Source organism: Hyla sarda, chromosome 6, assembly GCF_029499605.1.
Source record: "Hyla sarda isolate aHylSar1 chromosome 6, aHylSar1.hap1, whole genome shotgun sequence".
In the NCBI taxonomy this organism is placed as follows: Eukaryota; Metazoa; Chordata; class Amphibia; order Anura; family Hylidae; genus Hyla; species Hyla sarda.
In genome coordinates, this window is record NC_079194.1 from 155,344,164 (window position 1) to 155,364,686 (window position 20,523).

The 20,523-nt window shown below is 44.4% G+C and overlaps 1 protein-coding gene across 2 annotated transcripts in view; it reads left to right on the forward strand.

Annotated features, from left to right (window-relative positions):
* LOC130276362 (puratrophin-1-like) overlaps nucleotides 1-20,523 on the forward strand; it is a 103,662-nt gene that overhangs the window by 61,246 nt on the left and 21,893 nt on the right. For both annotated transcript variants that reach the window (XM_056525617.1, XM_056525618.1), the window contains exons 14-15: nucleotides 17,725-18,617; nucleotides 19,631-19,880. In XM_056525617.1, coding sequence (XP_056381592.1) covers nucleotides 17,725-18,617; nucleotides 19,631-19,880 — 1,143 coding nt within the window. The remainder of the gene's footprint in view (nucleotides 1-17,724; nucleotides 18,618-19,630; nucleotides 19,881-20,523) is intronic.

Here is a 20,523-nt window from a genome sequence, read left to right on the forward strand (position 1 = left end):
TACATAAATCTTTAGTTTTTTTTGTGTCACCTAATGTTGCTGCCAGCTTTTGCAGTAATGTGTACCCATACTGTGGTTTACAATTTTATGCATAATATTGACTTTTGTTTAGCCTTATCTGGATCTTGTGGCAACAACAAGTTTGAAAAACATAAATATCACAATCATTGCCTTTGTAGTCTTACTACTGCTCAATTATGTGGTTCCTATAAATATTTTTGACCTGAGCTTAAGACCCTATAATGGTATAAAGGGGTTATCTGTTGGAAGGGTATTTTTTTTAGAATTATGCCCAGCATGTGTATTGTAAAAAAAAAAAAAAAATGTATTCTTGTACAGCGCTCCTGCGGAGACTCCAGTGTTCTGCTTTGGTCCCCGGATGCAATTCTCTTCCTGAGCTGCAGTGATGCGCGTGGGCCCAAAAAGCACCTGGGCGTAATGTGTCAGACTTCTGCTCAGCAAATTGCTGGCTGTGGCAGGACATTGCTGGGGCCAGCAATTCGTTGAGCAGCGGTATGACAGGCGTCACACTGCAACTCAGGAACAGGATTGCATCCTGGGACGGGAGCAGGACACCAAAGGCACTGCAGGAGCGCTGGAGGTGAAGAACATTTTTTTATTTTATTTTTTCATAACAATACATGCTGGGCACACTTTAATGCCCAAGCATTTATTTTTCTTCATTTTTCCACTGTCTTCTTTTAAATGCCGTAACTAATCATATAGCAGTTTTTTTTTTCAGGATAAGTTGTACTTTTTAATGCCACAATTATAGGGTTCATATACAGATGTTGCAAATATTTTTTTTTTTTTTTGAGGGGAGGGCTTTTTTTAACCAGATAACCAAATTGCTGGTATAATACACTGCACTAGTATGCTAGTGCAGATTATTCAGCCTGTCAGCATAATGCTGACATGGCAATGTAGCCAACCATGCTGCACAGCACGGCCAGGTACACAGACACCCATGGCAGGCCTCTATCACTATCTTTCTAAATAGATGATCCCTGTTGTCAAACACCTTCCCTACGTGTGTTAGCCTATGAGAAAAGAAGCCCTGAAGTCTTGGCCAGTGGGGGGAATTTAGTTAGGGGAATTCCATCTCTAACATCTGAGCATCTAAGATAGAACACAGAAAGTGAGGATAGTGCTTAGATAGTGTTATGTACAGGGGAGAGCCTGGCCTGATTGCACACATCCTAAGTCAATCTGACTCCTCCAGAGGGTTCCAGCTGTGCCTAACAGGTAAATTATGGCTTCCCTCTTAATTCTGACCACCCATAAAGTCCTAAGGAACTGCCCCTTGTGTAAATAATAGTTCTTACTGCGTATACAGTATCCTGAAAGTAATCCCCTCTCCCCCTCCCTTTAGTCATTACCCTTGTCAGCAGTGCACTGCTTAGACCAGGGCTGCTTTTGTGATGTACCCCCTTTCTTGTTGTGATCCTTTCTATTTACATACACCTTGCAAACCCAGTTCATCAATAACCCCCTTGTCCTCCCACCACATGACATCTATAACAGTGCACTCCAGCACAGTGCCAGCCGATTCAGTTGAGTGCCACTAGCCTAGACTAGATGCAGTCCTGTGATTGGCCAGATTAATAAGGCAAACAGCTGAGCTCCGGTCCCATTTCCTCTTATGGAGAAATGAAAGAAAGCTGTGCATCAAGGAGGGGACTCTCAGGGGCTCAATAACAGCATTGAGAGCACTAAAATCACCTTGTCATCACTCTGAAGGGTTAATGTAACAAAACTATGCAGGTTCATAAAACTCTTTTTAAAGTACATGTATATTTTAAAGTTTCCCTACTCCTAAGTCTGTAAGCAGCACCTCTAGAAAAAGTAATGTCCGGGAGGCTACGGATTGTTGGTTGGAGAGCCGCCATACCACAGAGGGCTTTAATCTGTCTAGAAGTTATCATTAAAGGGAGTTTCTTTTAAGCCTTTAACAGCTGTTTACATGGAATGTGCACAGCAGCCTTTGTTCAATGACTTTGGAAAGGAGAATGAATGGATGAAAAGATGGGAGGAACAACCTGTGCAGCCGCATTATTATTATCATTGCTGTCCTGATGGGTCTGCTCTGTGGCTGAGCACAAGGAATGTGGCAGCTGATTCCCCCTCATAGAGAGGACTGATGCACTGTGTTCAGCCTTCTGTGTAATGCTGCATTTAATAGACTCCATGCAGCCTGTCATGTGAAGAAAAGGAATGTATCAAGCTATAGTTCACTACCCAGCCGTTAGTATCAGCCGATCTGGTGATACTTCTAGTCTACACTTCAGCCAGAGATGGAGAAGTTTAAAGAAACAGTAATGTATAACTTTTGAATCATCTTAAAGACAAAGATTTTATCTGGATACAATCATAGCAAACTCCCAAGTATTTGGGTCACAATAGGTTTTTAAGCTTTTTGTAAAAAAGGAATGTTTCCATAGGCTGGTCTAGACTTTGTGAGGCCTTGGTTAAAACTTGAACCCGAGGCCCTTACTGACACACCTAATTAAAAAAGATATGCAAGCTAAATAAATAAAAATGAAATCTAATATCAATTATTTGCTGATCAGTCACCACTTAATTCTGATGTCAGCCTGTCTATGTCCAAGCTGCTGAACCTTTTTGTTGCCAGTGATGGGTTCAGTTTGATGTGTAAACACTGGCCCAGATTTATCAAACCGTGTGCGAGAAAACATTGAGTAATTTTCCCACAGCAACCAATCACATCTCGGCTAATGAGCTCTGGTAAAGTAAAAGCTGAGCTGTGATTGGTTGCTTTGGGAAAATCATCCTATTTTTCTCGCATACAGTTTGATAAATCTGGGCCACTGTGTGCATTAGAACAGAAGCAGCTCAAGCCCGGATATGACAGGTGTCATCATATCTGGTGGCTCAGCACCGCTTCATTTTCTGCAGACTTGACATGGTAAGCTGATTGGTTGCGAGATGGTCGCACCATTGTCACAGCAGCATTAGTACTGCAGCCTTAGACAACTTATCCCCTATCCTGTGGATAAGTGTCTGATCGTGGGGGGATGCGCTGGGACCTCCCCCCCCCCCCCCCCCCCCCATGATCTCCTGTACGGGGCCCCAGCTCTTCCGAGGCTCTCCCCATGCAGGAGCCTTGTTGACCACAGCATGGCGCTGTGACAGACACACACCCCTCCATGTATCTCTATAGGAGTGGCAGAGACATCTTAGTGAGGTCGACGACACAAGCATTAGCCGCACAGAGCCGCACCAGTCCGGGTCCCTGTACGGGAGATCGCGGGGGGTGGGGGGTGGTTCTCAGCGGTTGGACCCCCGCGCAATCAGACACTTATCTCCTATCTGCAGATATCTAAGGCTGCAGTACTATCTCCAAAAGGATATAGATACTCTAAAGAGAGTTCAGAGAAGAGCTACTAAACTAGTACATGGATTGCAGGATAAAACTTACCAGAAAAGGTTAAAGAACCTTAACATGTATAGCTTGGAAGAAAGAAGAGACAGAGGGTGTATGATAGAAACTTTTAAATACATAAAGGGAATCAACACGGTAAAGGAGGAGAGCGTACTTAAAAGAAGGAAAACTACCACAAGAGGACATTGTTTTAAATTAGAGGGGCAAAGGTTTAAAAGTAATATCAGGAAGTATTACTTTACTGAGAGAGTAGTGGATGCATGGAATAGCCTTCCTCCAGAAGTGGTCGCTGCAAATACAGTGAAGGAGTTTAAGCATGCATGGGATAAGCATAAGATAAGACCAGGGACTATTGATAGTATTCAGATTATTGGGCAGACTAGATGGGCCAAATGGTTCTTATCTGCCGACACATTCTATGTTGCTCCTTTAAGCAGTGGTAGGGCCAGAAGGTGGTTAGCAAATTTTAGCCTGAGGGCAAGCACACAATACTGACTTGTTAGTTGCGGTCCATCCTTAAAGGGGTACTCCGCCCCTAGACATCTTATCCCCTATCCAAAGGACAGGGGATAAGATGTCAGATCGCCGGGTTCCCGCTGCTGAGGACCCCGGGGATCGCTGCTGCAGCACCCCGCTATAATTACTGCGCAGAGCGGGCAATACAGGGGCCGGAGCATCGTTACGTCACGGCTCCGCCCCTTGTGACGCCACAGCCCGCCCCCGTCAATACAAGTCTATGGGAGGGGGCGTGGCGGTCGTCACGCCCCTGCCAAAGACTTGCATTAAGGGTACGGGCCGTCATGTTATGAGGGGCGGAGCCATGACGTCACACTGCTCCGGCCCCTGTATCGCCCGTCATTACGTGCAGAGCGAACTTGCTCTGTGGAGTAATGATGGCGGGGTGCCGCAGCGGCGATCCCTGGGGTCCCCAGCAGCGGGACCGCGGTGATCTAACATCTTATCTCCTATCCTTTGGATAGGGGATAAGATGCCAGGGGCGGAGTACCCCTTTAAAGGGAATCTGTGAATGCCAGGTACGGAGCTGCAGATTTTGGCAATTGGGTGCCTGGAAGATATAACTGACAGTATCTTTATTGTAAACCTTTAAAATTGTCTTTTTTTTTATCATCTGAAGTGTCATAGAGGTGGCACTGAGCCACAGCAGTTCACCTTCCCATAGTCTAGTTAGGCCCCCTCTGTGCCCCCCATATAGTACAGTATTAGGCTTCTGTTTGCCCCATATGGTAGTTGGGCCCCTTTTGTGCCCCCATACACTACAAAACCACAACCTACAATACCACACAAAATCAGGTGTTAAAGACAGGTGTGTGTGTGTGTTTTTTTTAATCAGCTCTGTTTTTCTATTTCTGGATAACCCCTTTAATCACTGAGTAGGACCGCCCACTTGACTACTTAGCCCAGGATGGGCAGTAATTGACATGAATAAATAACAAGTTATTGTGGAACTTTCCCACAAAACTCTCTGAATCTGCTCAGCTCCCCTGCTCTTAAAATGTAGTCTAATCTGCCGGTGTACCATTAAAATGTGACAGGTTCCCTTTAAGGCCTTCACAACTGGTTACGTCTTACACGAGACCACCCAAGGTGAGAACCTGTCAGGTTTTCCTTTTAGAAATTTCCGCTTGTATTAAATATGCTACCCTATGATGAGCTCTGTCCATTCTTTTTAGCTGCTACTTTCACCCATATATTGCAAGGCCACACTGTACTCATGTATATGATATTAGGCCTCCCTAATACAAAAACACTGCCTGTGGCATTCCTTCCATTTGTGCGGGGGTCTTAAGTATGCACACCCAGCTAAAAGCCACTCGCCTGGATCCCCAGGTAGATTCCTCTTCCTCTGCGGGGCTGGTTGCAACAAATGGTGGTGGCCACAACCTCAATTGTCTACTGGGAGACTGGCCTGGGGGGTGGGGGATGGGGGAGGGGGTTATGGGACCATAAGCATATGCAAATATATGATTATAACATAAATATTTTTAAATTGGGTGAGTTAGGCATCAGTGAATCCTCTGTGAGTGCAAGCCTTGGCCGGCTGCCTAATTTGCCTGAAGCCACGTCTGGATGTTTCCTTTCACTGACAGCAAGCAGAAATGATAAAGTTCTTTGTCCCCAGAGCTGACAGTCTTGGCAGTAAATGAACTTGCTGATGATTTCAGTGTGTAAATTTCTTTGTCATCCCCCTCCTCATCGGGAGGTAAAGGTTTTATCCTGTATTATAATGTCTGAGGAGCAGGGTATGATAAATGATTGAGATCTACAGAGGGAAAAGTTGTCACCTTGTGGCTTATAACCCTTTCAGTTCCAGCATCATAGCCTAGTATATTTTTCTACTATTTGAGTATGGGGGTTTTCTGTGCACTTCACATATCTAGTCAAGAAGTCAAATCCCCCCTTCTCCCCCAGTCGCACACTTCAGTCTGGGCCCATCCCCCTCTTCCTTTGACTGAGTCTAGGGGGCTGCCCATCTGCCTCACATTTGCTTGTGAATAGCAAGGCTTGGTAGGGTGCAGGCGCTGGGCGCCAGTCACTCACTTCTGCATATCATGAGAAGAGGCTGTGAGGAGTACAACGCTGATTCAGAGCAGACAGATGGGGTCTACAGACGTGCAGGTAACAGATTACCCCATGTTTCCTTGTGTGGATTTTACTAGAGTGAGTTACAGGAGGTGCTGGGTTAACCTTTCTGTGGGATGAAAGTTGGATCAGGGAGCAGGTGACAAAGAAGCTGTGGAACAATGGAAAATGGTTTTTGGTGGCAGTACTGGCCCTAGATTTTAGGTTACTGGGGCATTGTAAGGTTTTCTCCCTTGATCATAGATATAGATGGCATGGAGATCTGTCTCCTCTCCTGCTAGAGTTCTGTTACACCATGTACAATATCACTGGGTCTGTGCCAGGCTCTGAGTATCACGTCTCGCACATTGTGCCATGGGTGCGATTCTTGTATTTAGGATTCACTGTTAAGTGTCTAGAAGGGTTAATGCCAGCATAACGTAAATTCACTTTATAGTGACTTCTGGCAGACTGAGAGCTGGGGAGAAAAGCAGGGTGGGGTCTTGTACAAAGGGGCTAAATGATGCCAGGTACTCCGTGGGTACTCACAGGGCTGTTCACATATACCTCCTTCAGCCTCCAGACTAGACAGGTTTGTATGCAGAGCTGCTGGTGCTTATAAATGAAAGTGTATCTCTAGTTGTAAAGTATACAAAAAGCCCTCTATGTTACCCTGCAGATGGGCTGTCATAGTCAGATGGAATGTTTTATGATCCTAATAGGCAATAAAGAAACCGGGGACACATTCAGCCTCATTAGGTTTTGTTTGCTCACCTCTGGTGCTTTTTCACAGGCACATGGTAGACAGTAGTGAGAATTGGAGGACAAGAGCTGATGAGGAGTTATATGGAGCAGCGACAGCTTACTATGACCTTCTTTATATGAGATTGAGCAGTTTATGCCAAACATGCACACATCCCCAAATTCAATCAACATTATGATGTTTACACATTGGGGTGTTGGGTGTTAGTTGTTGCAGCAATAACCTGACACCACAGTTATTATTTACACACATAGTTATGTCTATATATTTTACGTATTCATCCCATATACACTGTTGCACGTGGTTTCCCATACGATTTATTTTAATATGTTAGCATAATAGTTATTGATCTTCTATTCTATTCTGTGGGTGTTTATGCCCTCTGCCTCTCTATAGTGGCTCATATCAGGTCTCATTGCCTGTTTTACATGTACAGATAAAGAGACTTAGGCTGTCAGCTGCTGTCATAGTTCACACTCCTCTCTTCAGAAAACCATCCCTGGCCTTGCCCATAATTGTCCGCTACCCTACTACCTGTCTGTAAAAATCTTTTTCATCTAAACCGGACAATAACTCTCATCATTATGCTGACTAGGTGTTGTTAGGTGATGGCTGCCATAAGGTTAAGGTCATGGTTTATGAAAGGCTTTGGAGATCTTTCAGTCACTGTTCTATAATTCCAGTGTACATGTATAACGGTGATGTGTGTGTCATCTACCGATATCCCATTTGCACAATATACCGGGTTACATATCGGGATCACTACAAGTGGTGTTCAGATCAACCCTCACATACAGAATACTGGATTTTCTTCTGCATCTGGTCTTAGACATAAAGTGAGTGCAGTCCAATGGGCTGATCCTTGTTTCTTGCCATGTGACTGTATATTTTCCTTTGTCAAGGCTCAGAACGCAAATGTAATGATGGATTCATCTTTTCATATATCCTGCAGAACATTTAATTATATGGAATCTCCCTTCCTGTAATTCCTACCACCTAGGAAAATGGTACCTCACAATAGATGCTGATAACATCAAGGGAAAAGTTTATCTTATTCCTTTGTGTATTCTTATTTACCAAGTCTGGAACAAAATCTCTATAAAAGTAGTTCTTGGACATTCCTATATGATGGAGCACAGTAGTGATGTCTGCTTTATGATAACTTAAGTATAGTGAAAAGTTCTGCAACTCTTCAAAAGACTTACGGGCAGATTTCTCAAAACCTGTGTAGAAAAAGAGTGGTGAAGTTGCTCATAGCAACCAATCAGATCGCTTCTTTTGATTTTAAAAAGGCCTCTAAAAAATGAAATGGCAAGCTGACTGGTTACTATGTGCAGTTGCACCACTCTTTTTCTACACAGGTTTTGATACATTTCCCTCTTAGTGTTTCTATTCCTCACAGTTTGTATGTTCTTTGCTTGTAAAAGGATCATTCATGTTCAAATTTAGAGGCTGAAAACCTGTACAGACCTAATGTGTTTAACAGCTGAGATTTTGCTCCAGTTGTATTTGGTCTTGACAATCCTCTGCGCCGGACACCTCAGCATAGAGCTGGGCGATATGACCAAATATGTGTATCACGGTATTTTTGCAACTTATGGCGGTTCCATTGTATATAACGGTATTTCTACCCCCCTCCCCCCAAATCATGTTACCCGCCAGCGCTGTTCTGCTCCCCCGCCAAATCAGGTTACCCGCCAGCGCTGTTCTGCTCCCCCCCGCCAAATCATGTTACCCGCCAGCCCTGTTCTGCTCCCCCCCCTGCCAAATCATGTTACTCGCCAGCGCTGTTCTACTCCTCCCCTCCAAATCATGTTACCCGCCAGCGATGTTCTACTCCTCCCCTCCAAATCATGTTACCCGCCAGCGCTGTTCTACTCCTCCCCTCCAAATCATGTTACCCGCCAGCGCTGTTCTACTCCTCCCCTCCAAATCATGTTACCCGCCAGCGCTGTTCTGCTCCCCCCCCCTGCCAAATCATGTTACCCGCCAGCGCTGTTCTACTCCTCCCCTCCAAATCATGTTACCCGCCAGCGATGTTCTGCTCCCCCCCCCCAATTAATTATTAGCCCAGCGGGGTACTATTCACATGTCACCCGCAAGCACTGCCCTCCTCCTCTTTGTTGGGGGCCGCCGGCGCTGGAACTCTATACTGTACGCCAGTGGTCTCCAACCTGTGGACCTCCAGGTGTTGCAAAACTACAACTCCCAGCATGCTGGGAGTTGTAGTTTTGCAACAGCTGGAGGTCCGCAGGTTTGAGACCACTGCTGTATGCCTATGTCCGGGCTGCAAAAGATAAAGAAAAAAAACTTTAACTTACCTACGTCGGCCTCGGCCAGTGATAGGTTAAACGCACTGTCATGTAATGAGCCGACCAGAGCTCCTTACATGACAGTGGGCTCAGCCTATCACTGGCCGGGGCGGGACATCGCTGCGGCCGGTGATAGGCTGACTGCTCTCAGATGTTCCTGTCCCAAGGAACAGCGTGAGGCCGACGTAGGTAAGTTAAAGTTTATTTTCTTTATCTTTTGCAGCCCGGGCATAGGGATACAGCGTACAGCAGTGGTCTCAAACCTGCGGACCTCCAGCCGTTGCAAAACTACAACTCCCAGCATGCCCGGACAGCTGTTGGCTATCCGGGCATGCTGGGAGATGTAGTTTTGCAACATCTGGAGGTTCGCAGGTTGGAGACCACTGGCATACAGTATAGAGTTCCAGCGGCCGCAACAAAGAGGAGGAGGGCAGTGCTTGTGGGTGACATGTGAGTAGTACCCCGCTAGGCTGATAATTATTGGGGGGGAGCAGAACAGCGCTGACGGGTAACATGATTTGGTGCTGGGGGGTGGGGGAGCAGAACAGCGGTGGCGGGTAACATGACTCGGCGAGGGGGAGCAGAAAAGCACTTGCAGGTCACATGATTTGGGGGTGGGGGGAGCAGAACAGCGCTGGCGGGTAACATGATTTGGGGGGGGGGGGGGGGGACAGTGCAGCGCTGGGTTGATAATTCATTCCCAAGAGGGAGGGGCCAAACCGGTACTGCGGTATGGGAGAAATTCATATTGTGCAGCCCAAAAATTTTGGTATTCGGTATGAGCCGGTATACCGCCCAGCCCTACCTCAGCAGCACAAATCTTCATGTAAACTCGATATTTTAAATCCCCAGTGCAGGTAGAATTTCAGTCTAGAGTCCAGAGAATATTGCCTGGACTTATAATTGTAACAAACTCTTAGCTGTGAATAGTATTAGGTCTGCCGGGCTTCTGAATGTAAGTATGAATATTAATTTCTCCACCAAACTGCAGAACAAAGAATTGCCCCGCACAGATCTGGTTATATAACTGGAGAGCTCCAGATGCAGCTGTGATCAGTGGTCAATAGCAAAATGATCCTGTGGTTTAAGTGCACTTGGCGTACATTGTAGGACTCCTGCAGAAAAGACCTTTTATGTAGGAGAACTTGAAATACTAGTTTCCTCCCATATTGGTGACATCCTAACTGCCGGTACAGCTGAAAGCTCTGATAAATGGGAGATCTACCATGGGAGGGAATTCATTTTATTTCCTAAGGCCTCCGCCAACAAAATCCAGTTTATCACTTCTGCTGCATCCTCTGGTTTTGGAGGAGAAGCCAAAGTCCCTTTTCGTACCTCTGTTGGCTAATTCCTTTCAACTGAATTAAAATTCCAACCATGCCTGATTCCTCAGCTTCATCTCCAATCATCACTCATTGAGCTGGAACACAAAGAGTGACATGAAATAGAGTCCGGTCTATGTTGGGTGCAGATTAACTCCATCACACCTGGATCGGTGTGTGGCAGTCGACTCCAACTGTGGCTTGCCAATGGTTACAGAACTCCAATTCTGAGTATGTCCTGACAGCTGCATTTAGGGTAACAGGTGGATGGAGTGACCTCTCACCCTTTTATTTTGTTTTGCTGTAACTGTGGCTTTGTCTTCTGTGATGTCCTGTTTCCATACACCTGTCTGGTACAGTGCAAGTTTCTATATTGGCAGCTGTATGACTTCAGCCTTGTCCCTGTTGATTTGCTCTTCTGACCCTCCAATCCTGAAAAGTCATTGTGTTGGGTAAAGCTGTGCGTCTATTGAAGTATAAGAAGCGCATCAGTGGCTGGGGCGGACCTCAGTGATCAACAGCTGCTGCAAGTCCTCTTCCTTTATACAACTTGCATACATAAAAGAGGGTCTTTGGCCTTCACTAGCTGCTTCTGAATAAGGGGGGGACCATAAATCTGTTCTGTCCTCCCAACAGATGTGACCAGTTTATTAGGAAGGAGGGTCACACGTACAGATCAGTGTAACTCTCCTTCCTATTAACTACTTTCCTTAAAGTCTCTCTGAGTTTCTTCTATATTTGACCAGTTATCAGAGGTCAACAGAGTCCATTTGAAATTCCTCACCTTTGTGTGAAATGCAGAGTTACCCTATAGATGCCATTGTGGGGAGATGAAGATTAATATATAGGGATCTCCTATACGGTGCTAAAGGCAGTCAGCTCACCCGGTGCTCCGCATGGCAAAGAGCCTCCAATAGTAGCAGTAGAAAGACAAGAGCCAGCCGTAAAAGTAACTTCTCCTTTATTTCATCCAAATTAAAACATCGACACGGAGTGGTCTCAGGAACATCGGTAGTGAGATAATACTCAGGAAACGCTCGGCATGACGCGTTTCAGGTCACGTGACCTTTCATCAGATGCATGACAGGTAGTAGAGAGGTGTGGGATTATATAGGGCCAAAAGGAACAGGTGTGCTGGTAGCAACTAAGGGTTTAACCCTAAAGGTTCCAAAGCCTAATCCCCTATCCACTGAAAATCATGGCAATAGCATGACAGTGTGCTCCATAATGGAACTGAATAATACAAGCTCAATAGTGAAAAGAAACAAAAATAAAAAGCATGATATAACACATAATAACTTATACATCTAATAATGCAAAACAACAACAGATCTTAGGTTGACACCATGCGACTGAAACATATGCAGGGAGTAAATCCAAAACACTTCTCTATTATGTAAGATTTTAATGTGGTCACCATCCCTTTCTGGTGTCTGAACTACTTCAATACCATAAAATTGAAAATCGGTAATGTCATCTGAGTGTACAGTTCTAAAATGTTTCGAAACATTGGAAGAATTGGGATATGCTGTACTGTGTACATCTCTCAAGTGTTCCTGAATCCTTTTCTTCAATGGCCTTTTTGTGCTGCCGATGTAAGAGATATTGCAGTTTTTGCAGCATATCCTATATACGACGTATGTAGACTGGCAATTAATGAATTGCTGGATTCAGTCACATTGATGGGGGTGGTTTTAACCGCGTGTTCACATACAATGCACCTTGCTTGAACGCATTTAAAAAATCCTCTCATAGAAAACCACGAAGAATGGGCATTGGAACTGCGCAAGGATGGAAGGCCACTAGGAGAAACAGATTAGCTAGATTCTGGACCCGTCTACTTGAGAAATTGATACCCGATTGTAAGTATTTATTTAATACAGGATCCTGTTGTAGTACGGACAAAAACTTTGCTATGATATTTTTAATCTTATTAAATTCTAAACTGTATGTATTGACAAAAGTGGGCTTATAAATGGGGAAGGCAGCGAAGAAGATTGTTGTGGTTTGACTTAGGGCTGAGCGGTATACCGGTTCATACTGAACACCGAAATTTTTGTCCTGCATGATATAAATTTTTCCCCATACCGCAATACCGGTTTGGCCCCTCCCCCTCGGGAATGAATGAATTACCAGCCCAGCGTTGCACTGTCCCCACATCGGGGAACTAATCATAAGTGACCCACGAGTGCTGTTCTGCCCCCCCCCCCCCCAAATTATCATCCCAGCGCTGCGCTGTCCCCATCGGGGTAAATACTCACATATCACCCGCAAGCGCTGCCCTCATCGTCCTCCTGTTTGTTGTGGGCCGCTGGCGCTGACACTCTATACTGTACGCTTTATCCCTATGACCGGGCTGCAAAGGATAAACAAAATAAACTTTAACTCACCTTCCCCGTCGGTCCAGACCTGCTTCCTGGAGAAGGGAACGTCGGACAGCCGTCAGCCTATCACCGGCCGCAGCGATGTTCCACCTTGGCCAGAGATAGGCTGAGCCCACTGTCATGTAAGAAGCCGGCCGGCTTCTTATATGACAGTGGGCTCAGCCTATCTTCGTTGGCTCAGCCTAAATGCGGTCAAGCGAGGTGCGTTGTATCTGAAAATGAGGTTAAAACCACTACCATCAATGTGACTGAATCCAAAATCTTTGCTATACATCAATTTATTAACTGCCATAAATTGTCGTATATAGGATGTGCTGCAAAAGCTTTGGCAGCACAAAAAGGCCATTGAAGAAAAGGATTCAGAAACACTTGAGAGATGTACACAGTACAGCATATCCCAATTCTTCCAATGTTTCTAAACATTTTAGAACTGTACACTCAGATAACATTTCCGATTTTCAATTTTATGGTATTGAAGTAGTTCAGCAACCAGAAAGGGATGGTGACCGCATTAAAATCTTACATAATAGAGTTTTTTTGGATTTAGTCCTGTATATGTTTCAGCCGCATGGTCTCAACCTAAGATCTGATGTTATTTTGCATTATTAGATGTATAAGTTATTATGTGTTATATCATGCTTTTTTTGTTTTTGTTTCTTTCCACTATTGAGCTTGTATTATTCAATTCCGTTATGGAGCACACTGTCTCACTGGCTATAGTGATTTTCAGTGGATAGGTGGATTAGGCTTTGGAACCTTTAGGGTTAAAGTGCTTAGACATCTTATCCCCTATCCAAAGGATAGGGGATAAGATGCCTGATCGCGGGAGTCCTGCCACTGGGGCCCCCCGTGATCTTGCACGCGGCACCCCGTTTGTAATCAGTCGCCGGAGCGTGTTCGCTCTGGGTCTGATTACCGGCAACCACACGGCCGGCAGCATGTGATGTCACACCTCCGCCCCCGTGTGACGTCACACTCTGCCCCTCAATGCAAGCCTACGGGAGGGGGCGTGATAGCTGTCATGCCCCCTCCCGTAGGCTTGCATTGAGGGGCGGAGTGTGACGTCACGTGGAGGCGTGACATCACACGCCGCCGGCCGTGTGGTCGCCGGTAATCAGACCCAGAGCAAACACTCTCCGGGCACTGATTACAAACGGGGTGCCACGTGCAAGATCACGGGGGTCCCCAGCGGCGGGACTCCCGTGATCAGGCATCTTATCCCCTATCCTTTGGATAGGGCATAAGATGTCTAAGCACTAGAGTACCCTTTAACCCCTTAGTTGCTACCAGCACACCTGTTCCTTTTAGCCCTATATAATCCCACACCTCTCCACTACCTATCGTGCAATTTGGATGAAATAAAGTTACTTTTAATGCTGGCTCTTGTCTTTCTACTGCTATATAGGGATCTCTTTCAATTCAGGTACATTAGAAGCTCAGCAGTTGTACAAATTTGATGCTGCTGAAGGAAGTGAAGGGGCAGAGAATGTATAGTGAATGTCTCAGAGACTGTTAGTGCAGACAATGTGTATTCTGTATACAGCTGTAGGCTGATGTCATACATGTGCACTGGTGGTGATGGTCTCACTGTGAGGCAGTCGCTACTGAATTTCTTAGAAAGAATGTTCTGAATTATTTTAATTACATTTTAACCTTTATTAATATGTATTTGACACACATTCTTGACTTGCCACTTGATCACAAGGCGCTCATATATATGTGTGTGTATGGGTGTTCTCAATTTCACTTGTTGAGGCTTACCACCATTTTGTCCACACTAAGCACATCATACATCAGTAAATTTCGCCATGATCACGTGATGTGACATTTTGTTAGCATCAGCATGTCATCATGTATGGGTGTTAAACAGATAAACCATGGCCAGCAGTGCAGGAATAGCACAAAATTACAAGGTACCACAGGAATATCCAGCATAATACAGACATTGGTCCAGATTTATTAATCTGTCTGAAACCAAAACTCTATGCTTTTGTCCATTACAACCAATCACAGCTCAGCTTTCATTTTACCAGAGCTTGTTAAGATATGAAAGCTGAGCTGTGATTGGTTGTTATGGGCAAAACCAGAGAGTTTTGGTTTCTGTCATATTGATAAATCTGGGTCACTGACTTGTGTGTAGATGTAGAAGAATGCTTTGTGATGCGGCACTGTAGATGTGCTCATAGCTTTAAACTGTGTGGACTGGGCATTTCAGGACAAGCAGTAAATCTTTTGTCTGCTGAGCATAGTGGGTTCTCTATTGTACTGGGTACCTCCTTCCTCCTGGCACAGCTTCATCCTCCATAAATTTCAGGAGTCTGCAGTCAGGTGACCACATTCCATAATGGACCATGACTATTTGTGAGACTCTGCAGGAGTGGAGGGTCCGATTTCCCACACTATAAGAACCTCTTTTGTTCACATGGAGGCAGCATTATGAATACTTAGTAGGTGATGCCCCCACATATCAAATGGTTGGCACCAGTGTCTCAAAGAAGAGAAAAGGCACCAACCTGGAGGTTTCAGACACTGATCAGATATGTAGATCACTTGAGCTTCTCTAGGGATAATAGTTCACTGTTTGACAGAGAAGCTCACACTCTATGTTTTATAGTATGCTTGTGTCATGTACTTATGAGGACTGTATACAGAAATATATGCACCACAGTGAGTTCAGAGGAGGGGTTGCTGCTCTATGAGCAGATTAAGAATTAGTGAACATCAAAGCTCCTTATATTTGCATTCAAATGCCCTGTCCTATAATTGGCACAATAGCCACTTGTCAGGGTCCTGCAGTGTTGGTGGCTGCTCTGGGGAATAGTCCCATCTAATACCCTGTGATGATTGCAATCATGAAAAGGAGCCATTCTGTGGCGGCCAGGCTAAAGTTAAAGCGTACCCGTCAGATCTAACAAAAAAATTTTTTTAAAATATGTCGCTCAGTAACCAATCGTGACCACGTGCATCTAATTTTTATGTGTCTAGCACCTTTATTTATTTTTTTGTTACACTTTTTAACTTAGCTCACAAGTCTGAATTCCTCTCAAAGGGAGGGGCGTGGCCTCACTGTGCAGGTCTCCGCCCCCTCCCTCAGTATGCTGTCTGCTCACATCTCTCCTAGCATTAGCAAAACTACAACTCCCAGCTTGTCCTCACTGACAGTAGCAGGACACAAGCTGACAGTGGGAGGATGTTTCCTCCATCTATGAGCCCTGCACTCACAGCTGTCAATCAAGGAAGTGTGTCCATGACATAAGTGATGATGCATGGAGACAGCAGGACTAGTATGTGTCCAAGCAGGCAGGAGGGGCAGTTGTTTGACTGGCTTTTTCAGTATGAAATACTGAAAATTTTCTAATGAAAGCAATTGCAAAACCTATTGGTTTTGCATGCTTTACAACATATCAAAAGTTTTTGTACCTGACAGTGCCCATTTAACCACTTAAGGACCAAGGACGTACCGGTACGTCCTGAGTCCTTTCCCTTTCTATAACGCGGGGACACGGTGTTGCCCCGCGTCATAGCGGGTCGGGCCCGGCCTCTAACAGGCTGGGACCCGTGGCTAATAGTGCGCAGCAATGATCGCGGTGCTGCGCGCTATTAACCCTTTAGACGCGGCATTCAAAGTTGAACGCCACGTCTAAAGTGAAAGTAAATCACTGCCGGTTAGCTCAGGGGGCTGTTCGGGATGTCCGCGGTGAAATCGCGGCATCCCGAACAGCTGTGGGACACGAGGAGGGTTTCCTACCTTGCCTCCTGGTGTCCGATCGCCGAATGACTGCTCAGTGCCTGAGATCCAGGCATGAGCAGTCAAGCGGCAGAATCATTGATCACTGGTTTCCTATGAGAAACCAGTGATCAATGTAAAAGATCAGTGTGTGCAGTGTTATAGCCCCCTATGGGAGCTATAACACTGAAAAAAAAAAGTGAATAAAGATCATTTAACCCCTCCCCTAATAAAAGTTTGTATCACCCCCCTTTTCCCATTTAAAAAAAACTGTGTAAATAAAAATAAACATGTGGTATCGCTGCGTGTGGAAATGTAGGAATTATAAAAATATATCATTAATTAAACCGCACAGTCAATGGCGTACGCGCAAAAAAATTCCAAAGTCCAAAATAGTGTATTTTTGGTCACTTTTTATATCATGAAAAAATGAATAAAAAGCGATCAACAAGTCCGATCAATACAAAAATGGTACCGCTAAAAACTTCAGATCACGGCGCAAAAAATGAGCCCTCATACCGACCCATATGCGGAAAAAAAAAAAGTTATAGGGGTCAGAAGATGACAATTTTAAACGTATAAATTTTCCTGCATGTAGTTATGATTTTTTTCAGAAGTACGACAAAATCAAACCTATAAAAGTAGGGTATCATTTTAATCCTATGGACCTACAGAATAAAGAGAATGTGTAATGTTTACCGAAAAATGTACTGCGTAGAAACAGAAGCCCCCAAAAGGTTTTTTTTTTTCAATTTTGTCTCACAATTATTATTTTTTTCCGTTTCGTGGTAGATTTTTGGGTAAAATGACTGATGTCATTACAATGTAGAATTGGTGGCGCAAAAAATAAGCCATCATATGGATTTTTAGGTGCAAAATTTAAAGAGTTATGATTTTTTTTAAGGTTAGGAGAAAAAATTAAAGTGCAAAAACGGAAAAACCCCTGGTCCTTAAGGGGTTAAGTATCTCCTTGTTTCTTCAATCATCTGATTGGCCTTTGCTTTTCTCTCTAGAATCTCTTCCATTTTCAATTACCTTTCTGACCATTGGCCTCTCACAGGTGTAGGTCTTTTGTGTTCTTTACATGAGGACAGCTGCTTCTCTGACCAAGATAGCTGAGATTGATACAATCAGACCCTTTTTTCCTTTCCAGTTTCTTATTTTTGTGACCTGATGTCAATGGTTTCTACAGTTATATATGTTATTTCTGACTTTCTGTAATTGCTTCTTTAGGCTTATGAATGGGCACTGGATGGAATGAGACATCTTGCTGCTATCAGTTTGGATGACTGTAACTCCCCTGAGCTCTGCCTTGGTGCCCTTGGGAGTCTTGAGAAGTACCAAGTGCAGCATCCAGTGATTGAAGAGAAGAAGTTTGAAGAGATGAGGGAGCTTGCCTATGAGCTGAAGAGTGAGAAGGGGGTAAAACAATGGAAGTTTGCCTTGTCAAAGTGTCACGAGGTGAGGCAAGTTTTTGAGAAGAAACTTGAAGCCGCACTAAGGTCAAAAAGCATGGTGTCAGGAGAACAGAATTCTCTGAGGGGAAGACTTTCAGAGGTTGGAGATCAGAATGTACATTCAGAAAAGAACATGAATGTGTCGTATATTCAAAATAAGCCGCTTAAGTCCCCTGTCTGTGGCAGGGAGAGAAGACTTGGGAGAGTTCTATGTCACCGACCTGATGTAGATCCAACACCCTTCAGAGTTAGTCCACCTGGTTCCAGTGCAAGTTCTGTTGCATCATCATCAGGGTACAGAGTGCGTAAACTGTCCCTTCAGAGTTCTCCCGGGGAGGACCTTCAACTCGAAATGATTCACCAGGTACCTTCTGGGTGCTCAACCCCTACACCATCCCGCCCAATGGGAAGAAGATTGCTAAGAAAGGCTCAGAGTTTTGACCTTCCTGGTACTGATGTAATCAGCCATGGTTGTCAGCGGAGACTCAGTGAGCCTGCCAGAAGAGGAAACACTGGTGTTTTCATTAAAGGACTGGAAGTGAGCAGCACAGAGCTAGCAGAGCATCCATGCAGCCCCAGACTACCACTGTCTATGGACTGGTCAGCAGAACGAATGCTGAGCGATAGGAGAAGTAGTGTCTCCTCAGCAGAAGGAAGATGCCGTAGCAGGTAGGTGAAAAATTAATTCTACAGATTAATATATATTCTTCTTATTTATTCTAGTTGCATGTGATTATGAACTGTAAATTAATGTATACATATTCATAGCACTCATAGCATAGAACAGTTATGTCGGGATTCTGTACCACCTATTGTACCAACCTGTTGCTTTCCAATCGGTGAAGTAGGATTCCCTACCTCAGGCTGTCAAGACATGCTGGTAGTTAAAGTATTGAAACAGCTGGGGAGCCATAAGTTGAAGACCACTGCTTCCAAGATTGAAGAAGTGGCATTAGTTAAAGGGCACTCCGCCTCTAAACCTCTTATCCCTTATTCAAAGGAAAGGGGATAAGCCGCTGGGACCCCCCACGATCTCTGGCATAGCACCCCAGTCATGCACGGAGCGAACTCCGCTCCGTGCTGGATGACAGGAGACCCCAGCCGTCATGCACCCTCCATTCATGTCTATGGGAGGAAGCGTGACTGATATGCACTAGTCGTCATGCCCCTCCCATATACATAAATGGAGGGGGCATGGAGAGACGTCATAAACACAGAAGCTCCAAGCTTCGGATAGGGGGTAAGGTGTTTGGGGACAAAGAACCCCTTCAACAAACATGGCCCTATTGGCCCTGATTTACTAAGAGGGGAGTGTAGTTTTCTGCGTGTGTTTTTTTTTTTTTTCCTGACTAGTATTTTTCCTTTGTGTTTTCAAATTTTTCCCAAAATTTTGCTTTTCCCTATGTTTTTTTTTACACATGCTCTAAGCAGTTGGGTATTCCAGAGCTCAAATTCTTTACATTTTATGTGGGAACATTAGTAAATATGTTGGGATTTCTTAAAAATATTGGGACATGTCCCTGGTGTCCACTACCCCTTTCACTTTCAATTGATATGCCATAAACATGTTATGCTGTAATACTGTTTAGCACCCTTTGATCATATGCTGTGGAGCATGGTTTATTTAAAAATTAGACTTGAAGTTAAGCAAAATCAAGCTTTATAATTATCTTCTGCTTCAGTAAACTTCGACATATCATCGATGAAATGGTCACTACAGAGAGAGAATATGTCCGATCCCTGTGGTACATCAGTGAGAACTACTTTCCTGAAATGGATCGTATAGACCTCCCACAGGACCTTCGGGGAAAGAGAGGCATCATATTTGGAAACCTGGAAAAACTAAGGGATTTTCACAGCCAGTATTTTCTGAAGGAGCTGGAGAGCTGCTGCAACCATCCTCTAAGAGTCAGCCACTGCTTTCTCAGACATGTAAGTGACACCCCTGGAGTCAGCACAAGTGGAACCATTGTTAATAGAGGCACCACAGTAGTATAAAAAGCAAGTAGTCCACTGGTTCTAACACCTTTAGTTGCTAATCTTTCTCTACATGTTTAACACCAAGCAAAATATATTGAAAAAATGCGTTGCTGAAAATCAACACAATATATCACCGAAAACTCACTACAGCAACAACACAAATAATGAAAATGCACAAAAAACTTAAGCATTAAAAACAATAAGGATTGAGCACAGTGTACATAACTGGATGGATAGCAAGCAGTACAGGCATAAATATTGGTGTATATATAAAAATCCATACATGAACCACAACAACAAGAGCAGACGATAGAGCTATATATAACCTGCAGGGAGTAGCTCCAAGAGTTGAAAAAACATGAGGATAGGAAACAAATTGGTTACCAATGCAGAGCCATGCACCACTTGCACTTACCCCAAGGTACCTTTATCGCTAGTGCGCTTCGTCAGGAGGCGTCACTTTCTTTACATGTGTAAAGCTGTGTTTCCATTTGCTCTTGCACTGCAGTTCTTGAGCCAAATCCAGAAGTTGATTCAAAAGGAATGGGAAATATAAAGGGAGGACTTATAGTCTTATACTTCTTCTTTCTTCTGA